This window comes from Pteropus medius, unplaced genomic scaffold (assembly GCF_902729225.1).
Source record: "Pteropus medius unplaced genomic scaffold, Ma_sr-lr_union100, whole genome shotgun sequence".
NCBI lineage: Eukaryota > Metazoa > Chordata > Mammalia > Chiroptera > Pteropodidae > Pteropus > Pteropus medius.
Window position 1 is genome coordinate 6835 of NW_024355344.1, and position 7179 is coordinate 14013.

At 65.6% G+C, this 7179-nt stretch overlaps 1 protein-coding gene across 3 annotated transcripts; it reads right to left on the reverse strand.

Moving 5' to 3' along the window:
* Positions 1-942: 942 nt before the first annotated feature.
* Positions 943-7110, reverse strand: LOC120599577 (spermatogenesis- and oogenesis-specific basic helix-loop-helix-containing protein 1-like). Of its 3 annotated transcripts, none has more exons than XM_039858653.1 (8): positions 6674-7110; positions 4911-5045; positions 4278-4425; positions 3766-3866; positions 3610-3680; positions 2316-2502; positions 1912-1982; positions 943-1347 (listed from the first exon to the last, which is right to left on the reverse strand). In XM_039858653.1, exons 1-8 carry the CDS (start codon positions 6892-6894, stop codon positions 1130-1132), a joined length of 1152 nt encoding a protein of 383 aa, XP_039714587.1. In that variant the 5' UTR covers positions 6895-7110; the 3' UTR covers positions 943-1129. The 3 variants fall into 3 exon arrangements, with proteins under 3 accessions (XP_039714587.1, XP_039714586.1, XP_039714585.1); XM_039858652.1 differs by having other exon boundaries at positions 3766-3869; XM_039858651.1 differs by having other exon boundaries at positions 3766-4425.
* Between the last annotated feature and the right edge of the window lie 69 nt (positions 7111-7179).

Here is a 7179-nt window from a genome sequence, read left to right on the forward strand (position 1 = left end):
TCCCAACCAGACTCCCAGAAATAAGCCGGCAATCACCGGTGACAGCTTCTGCACGCGCCCGGAACAGGCAATTACAGCAACAAGAGCTGTAATTTGGCTCCGAGGCCCGAGGAGGAGGGGGAGCAAGCTGCCCTCTGAACCCCCACAGCTCCCTTCAGCTCCAGCAGCGGCACAGACGAGCCCCCCGCCAGGCCCAGCCCACAGCCCTTTCTCCTCCGCTCGCCTGGGGGCTTTGGCTTCAGAAAAGGCACCATCACAACCCCCGCCAGCTGTCACGGTCAAGGAGGGGGGCCCGCCCCTGCAGCCGGCCGAGGGCAGGGTGCGGGGCCTGCAGTGACGGGATGCTATGGTCCCAGGCCGGGGAGGCGGGTCTCCCCACACGCCCAGCTGGGCCTCAGCATCACCGCACACGGGCTCCAGGCGGCACAGGTGAGCCACACCTGCCACCTGAGTGGGGTCTTGCCCACTACCTTCCACGAGAGCCTGGGGGATGCAGCAGGAGCCTCAGTCAGGGCTCTGAGCGAGCTGGAGCCCCAGCTACCCAACCTCCCTCACAGGGTCCTGGGGTGAGGTCGGCATGCAGGGGCACAGGCGGACCCTCAATCTCAGAGCTGGCTCCTCCAGGCCAGCTTGGTCAGAGACGCCAGGGGCTTTGGCGGAGGCCTGTGCCCAACCCCACCAAATGGCTCACGGGACACAAACTCGCCGCCCAGGGGCCGGTGCTGGCCTCAGCCCGATGCGGCGCCAACCGGTGGGGATCATCCCCCAGCTGTGCACTTGGCTACCTCCCGCCGGCTCAGAGCCCCTGACCAGACTCCAGGGCTGGGTCTCTCCGGGTTCCGCAAGGCCCAGGCATCACGGGACCCCCCACCCCCGGCAGGCGCCTGCAGTGACAGAAGTGACGCCCTCTGCCCAGCCGTCGCATTGATCACACGGAGAAACTCGCTTCCTGCCGGAACTGGCTGCTCTTTAAAACTCAGGCTCTGTGCTTCACGGCCCAGGCGGCATTGCTGAAATAAGGGTGCAGGTGCAACCCGCACCCCAAAATAAAATGCCTGAGGAAGCGTGCACATGCCACCCCAAGACCCACGCCAGCACCCTGCTCTGTGCCTGGCCGGAGCCCAGCCTCCTAGCAGGCAAAGAAGTCGGGGAAGATGCTGTCCACGTCTTCCCGAAGGGCCGGGCTGGGGCAGCCCACGTCTGCGCCCCACGGCTCCAACGGGGCACCTGGGAGCCCCTGGGAGCCGGGCTCAGGGTCCGCCAGGAAGCCCGGCTCTGCCCTAGCCAGTGGGCTGCTTCTGGCCGGGGCTCGAGAAGGGGCACTGCCACCTCTGCCCTCCAGGGACCCTGGAAGCAGATGAAACACATCAGGGGGGCAGGCAGGGCCCCGGGGCAGCATTCACACTCATACACACTCACACACTTACATACACTCACACACACCCATGCTCACACACTCACGCTCACACTCTGCAGCTCCCCCACACTCATGCTCACACTCATATACTCACTCCCATATTCACACATGCTCACTCATCACACTCACGCTCACATGCTCACATTCATATACTCTCATTCATGCTCACACTCATCACACACTCATACACATACTCACTCATGCTCACATACGCACTCATGCTCACTCATTCACACTCTCATACACTCACACACACTCATGCTCACACACTCCTACACACTCACACTCACGCCCACTCTTGTATTCACACTCACACCACCCTTCGTCACTCTCACCAGGGACAACTCCAGCTCAGAGACAGGCACGGGGACCTTGGTGTCAGGCAGCAAGCCCGGCCTGATCACATCTCCCCACCGTCCTGCGTCAGGAAGGCTGGGGCCGCAAAGCCTGCCCCGCTCAGGGGAGAAGGTGGCCCGGCCAGCGTCCCCGCTCACCCAGCCACCAGTCGGGACTGGCAGTCCGCAGGAAGGGCGTCCCATCTTCCACGTCGCAGGCCGACACACACCTGCGTGGGACAAGAGGACGCTGCCCTGAGCGCTCCCCGCTGGACCGTGTCCACGGTCACCACAGCCCTGAAAGGCGGCTTCAGGCTCAGACGCAGAGGCCCCAGCCCCTGGAGCGCGGAAGGCCCCCCGGCCCCTCTCCAGCCCCCGCCAGCCCCCGCCCAGGCCCCTGCGTGCTCTGAGCACACACTCGCTCCCCACCAGCCCGGACAGAGACAAAGGCATTTTCAGAAACACGGCAGAAAGCCACAGGCCGGCGGCTCATCTGGGGCTGGGCCACCCACACGCGGGGACGAAGCAGGGCTGGGAGGTGCACGTGCCCCCCGGGGACCCACCTGATGTCCGGAGTCACGGCCCTGTCTGTCCCCTCGGTCAGGATCCCGGCCTGGCCCAGGCAGCTCTGGGCGTCTTCGCCCACCAGCGAGGAGGGTGGGTGCTGAGAGCAGGTAGACCAGGGTGCGGGCAGCCTGGGGGCCTTGGAGAGGCTGCAGTCTGGGGTCCTGGGCACCAGGCCGGAGGGCCCTGTGAGGGAAGTGAGGTGCCGGTCAGACTTCCCGCCCCATGAGCGGCCCTCCCCCAACCCCTGAGCCCTACACAGGGCAGCAGAGCTCAGAAGCAGAGGCCGGCAGGTAACCGGGAGAAGGTGAACGCCCAGAGGTGAGGCGCCTGGGGCCCAGGAGGCTTCCTGGAGGTGGCGCTCGGGCTTCAGGTCAACCATGGGGGCTCAGACCTTGAGACCCTCGTGCTGCAGCCTGCCTGCCCCACCTGCCTGCAACCCCAGCCCTCGGGGACACGCTCGGACCAGCGGTGTGACCTCTGCCCACGTCCTTCGTGTGGGCCCCGGAGTTCCCTGGTGGCCCCAGCTCTGTCGACAACCCCGTCCACAGCAAGACCAGTCCCCTCCTCAGTGAGCACACGCAGGTACTGGGAAGGCAGGCTCTCGCCTCCGCTGGCATTTGAGGACAATGGCATGTGGCAAACACATAAAGACGGCTCAAATGCATCACCAGGAGTGACAAACAGCCAAGGCAGATCAGAATCATCAGGGGTGCCCTGTGTGGGTGGCTGGGGGCGGCATCAGGGAACAAAGGCCACACGTAGGGGAGGGAACAGCCACAGACCCATGACTCACCCAGCAGAACAGAGAAGCAGGACGGGGCTCGGGGGCGGGCAGAGCTCAGCGCCACAAAGGAGCAGGGGACCGAGGCCACGGCAGTGTGGGCTGCTCTCGGGAGCCGGACATGGCGGCAGTGAGGACGAAGCAAGTCCCTCTACGTTCCCACACTTCCTGGGGAACCTGGGGACCCCTAGAGGCCCAGGATGGAGAGGGTGGGGACCCTGTCCTTGGGGGCAGAGGCCAGCTTGGACCTATGTTCCTTGGCAGAGAAAGGTCCTGGCCGAAAACACATTGGGGGACAGCCAACCGCTACTGGCCGAGACACCTGGAGCACCTCAGCCCGCACGCCTGCCCCTCGTGGGGGGCCCTTGCCTGCTTTGACAGCCAATGTCCACTCCCCGATCAGGGAGAGACCACACGGTCCTCAGGGCCAGAAGCCGTCCCACAGGGCTCCCCTCTCCGCCGGGACGAGGACGGCACTCGGGGCCAGGCTCCTACCCGCTCACGCTTACCAGGGACGGACGCCGGCCTGTCCAGCCCCTCGGCCACCGCCAGGGTCACACAGCTTGGGGGGCCCTGTTGCCTGAATGGTACAAAGACAAAAGGGGGCTATGAGCAGTCTGCGGCCATAGCCCCGTGGGTCCCCCTGCCCCGCAGCGGACACTAACATGGTCACGCCGGATGCTCCCGTCCCGGGCTCTGGTGCGTCTGCTGCGGTGTGACCCGCCGGGACCAGCTGCAAAACGTCCTTCTGCCTCTTGAGCCACAGCTCCTTGGAGGGAGCAAGAATGCGAAACTCAAACCAGAACCAGAAACGGCCAACCAGGGACTCCCCAGGAAAGTGGCCGTGGCCGACCCTGGCTGTCTGCCCGGGTCCCAGCCTGAGTGCAGACCCTGGTCCTCGGGACGGGGCAGGGAGGGCGAAGGCCGCGCCCGCCCACGGCCTCCTGGCAAACGGACTCTCGCCCCGTGCTGGCCTGGCCACCGTAAGCAGGGGACGGACGTAAGCGCGGGAGGTGGATGTCACAGTGTCCCCCCCATAGGTGACGAGGGGACAGTCTGCATGAACGGAGGAGTGCCTGAGAAAGGCGGCCTTGCAGACTGGGGACAGGGAGAGGGTCCAGCTGCCCGTCGTGGCGCCTTGTCCACAGGGGGCTGCCCAGGCCCGCACACGACTCACCGCGTGCTTCTCCCGGCTGGGCACCAAGGTGCCAGCCAGCCGAAGGAACTGCACGGACATCTCCAGGACGGAGGCCATGTCCTCCCGCCGGCCATCGAACTGCGGCAGGAGGGCCCGCAGGTGCTCACAGCTCGCCGAGATCCGCTTCCTGCTTCCGGACAAGTGACAAACGTCTGTGAGCCTGTCCGGCCTTGACCAGGAAAAAGGGCTCCAACCACCAGAACCCCCCTCAGAGCAGCCCCGGGAGCTTCTCGGGTAGAAGGACCACAGGCCAAGACCACTGGTTCGCTCACAGGAATCTGTATCGGGGCTCGGACTGACCCTGACCCCTGGCCAGCCCAGGCCTGGACCATCACTGCTTTGGGGGTGAGGAGGGTCCCAGGCAGAGTCTGGAGAGTAGAGAACCCAAATGCACCACCTCGAGGCGCCCAGGGATTCAGATCAAAGAGTGGACCGCAGGGGTGGCCTCTACGCACCCACGGGGTTCTTGTTTACCTTGGGGACCGCTATCTATCCCCTAGCTGGGCAGCCGCCACAAGCCTGTTCCAGCTGCGGGAAACCCGGTTGCAGCCACAGTGTGCCCTCCTCCGGCACCCAGCCCCCCCCCACCCCGCACTCGCACCCCGTACCCACCTGCGCTCCCTCTCGCAGAGCACGTTCCGTGGGAGGCAGCAGCCGGGACTCTCCGCCATCACAGGGGTCTTGGCCAGGCCCGAGCCCCCGCCGGGGTCCTTGCAGCAGAACCCGGCGCCGCTGGGGGGACAGCTGCTGCTGGGAGAAGGCACCAGCTCGGCTCCGTGAACCCCACAAAACCACCGCAGGCCAGCTGCGGTAACGGATGTTTGGGGGTGGCTGGCGCGGGTACCGCACGAGGCCTGGGTCGGAACCCCTCTCCCCCTCCCGCCGCGGGCAGCGGGGACTCTGCCCCAGGTGGGTCATGCTGGGACTCAGTCTGTGCCAATGGCAGCCGTGGGACACCGCCAACACCTCTGGACAGAGGATATCCACCTCACCTCCTCCGGTGTCCCCAACCCCCAATTCCTCACCTGCACCCCCTGGAGATGGGGACTCGGGGAACCGCAGCGTCCGGCTGGGGGCCCTGGGACACCATCCGCGCCGCAGGAGGCTGCCGCAGGCCTGAGACGCCCAAGCGCGCCCCGCCCCACGCACGTGCGTCCGCAGCCCCGCCCCGTCACGTGCGCTCTGCCCGCCCCACGTGCTCCCCAGCCCGCCTGCACCTGGCCGACCGCGCGCTTACTCCAGCCACGTGGGCCTCGCCCCACGCAGCGCTCTGTCCCCTGTCAGCATGTCCCACGGGCCGGGGAGTTCCACGGAGAAGTTGCCAGAAGGTGGTGGCCAGGTTCCTTGCACCCCAAGTCCTCAGAAGTGCACCAGGGTAGGGGACCCAGCTTGGGGGGTCCTCCCCTACTTGGGGGAGGGGCAGCCCAGCCCTACTCCGATGTGGTCTCCTGTCACCCACACGCTCATGAGTGCCCCCTGGGTGCCAGCTCCACGCTGGGAGCTGGCTATTTGGAGTCGTGGCCCCTGCCCTCAAGGAGCTCACGTCTTGGGGGACAAATAAGTTACTAGCCTATGGAGAGGGGCAGCAGAAGGGGGGGGGGCATCCTCAGGGTGAAATGGCGAGTTCCAGGACAGCTGGGCAGCACACCAAGCTGGAGCGCAACGGGAGCCCCGGCCAGTCCGCGGGCTTCTGCGCGGGCCTGGTGTCCAGGGTCCCAGAGGTGGGCAGGTAGATCCCCTTATGCAGGAAGGAATCGGACTTACTTGAGGAGGGGGGCGACAGGTGTGGGAAGAAAAGATGAAGTTTTCTGGAACCTTGTCGGGCTGATGAGGGTAGGGGGACGGGGGGTGGGGCACAGAGGGAAACAGGAGGTGGTCTGAAAACCGTTTAGCAAGATCTACGGACAGGAGCAGTTAGGGACAAGTGGAGGGTATACACCTGCCCCCCCACAGCCAGTAGGTCCCAGGCCCATGAGCACCCACCCCCCAAATCGCATCCTCTTTGGGTGCTCCGCTTAAGTCGAGTGCCACCATCCACCGAGGAGCCAGGAGGCACCCTGACACCGCTCGGCCGCCTTCGGTTCCCCCCACCTCTCTGAGCCGGCCTCAGCACCCTAGCTCGCCTGATGGCTGGCTGGCTGGCCTTCCTGCCTGCACCACCTCTGTTCCTGCCTGGGCCGGGACCGCCCTCTGCTTCCCTGGGCCAGCCCGAGGTCCCGCGTGAGGCACAAAGGCCTTCACTCACGGCATTCCTCTGCCGGGACCCTTCCCCCACCCCTCAGCTCACGCCTCACTCCCCAGGGGCGTCCTCAAAAAGGCCTGGTCTCCAGTAGGTTCGGGGGATGGGGGCTCAAAAAATGACACTCTGCCCTTGCCTCATGCTTGGAGCGAGTAGGCTCCCCTGGGGCCAGCCGGTGCTGGGCAGGCAGGAGCTGCTCAGTGGGTGTTTATTGAAGGAAAGGTGGAGGAAGGATGGAGGAGGAAGAGGCGGGTAGAGACCCCTCCTCTTCCGTGGAGGTCCTGGGCTTGGCTCCTCCCTAGCAGAATGGGGCCAAGTTTTGAGTTCCCTGAAGCCCTCAGAAACGTCAGAGTTCATCAGTCCCCACTGCCGACAACATACTGATCATTTCGTTGACCCGCCAGCCGGGCACCGCTGGGGGTCTGCGAGATGGGCACACACCAGCAGGAGTCCTGGGGTAGACCAGAGCCCTGCCCGGGGCCGAGCCCGGCTGCGCTGGCTGGGACCCTGTGGCAGCCAGCGTCCGCCTCTCTGGACAGAGCCAGGGAAGGCCCCCAGGTTGTACCACCACCGATGAGCTGGGTGCGCGCAAGACACACCCCATCTGGGGACTTTGAGTATACCCAGGCTCTGCCGAGTGCT

Bases quoted from the DNA above. Each gene is read 5' to 3' on its own strand.
- LOC120599577 (XM_039858651.1), bottom strand. From the start codon at position 6,894: ATGAACTCTGACGTTTCTGAGGGCTTCAGGGAACTCAAAACTTGGCCC. The intron at 4,426-4,910 runs GTGGGTACGGGG...GTCCGGAAGCAG, and splicing joins CTCTGCGAGAGGGAGCGCAG to GAAGCGGATCTCGGCGAGCT. The intron at 1,348-1,911 runs GTGAGCGGGGAC...ATCTGCTTCCAG, and splicing joins CAGTCCCGACTGGTGGCTGG to GGTCCCTGGAGGGCAGAGGT.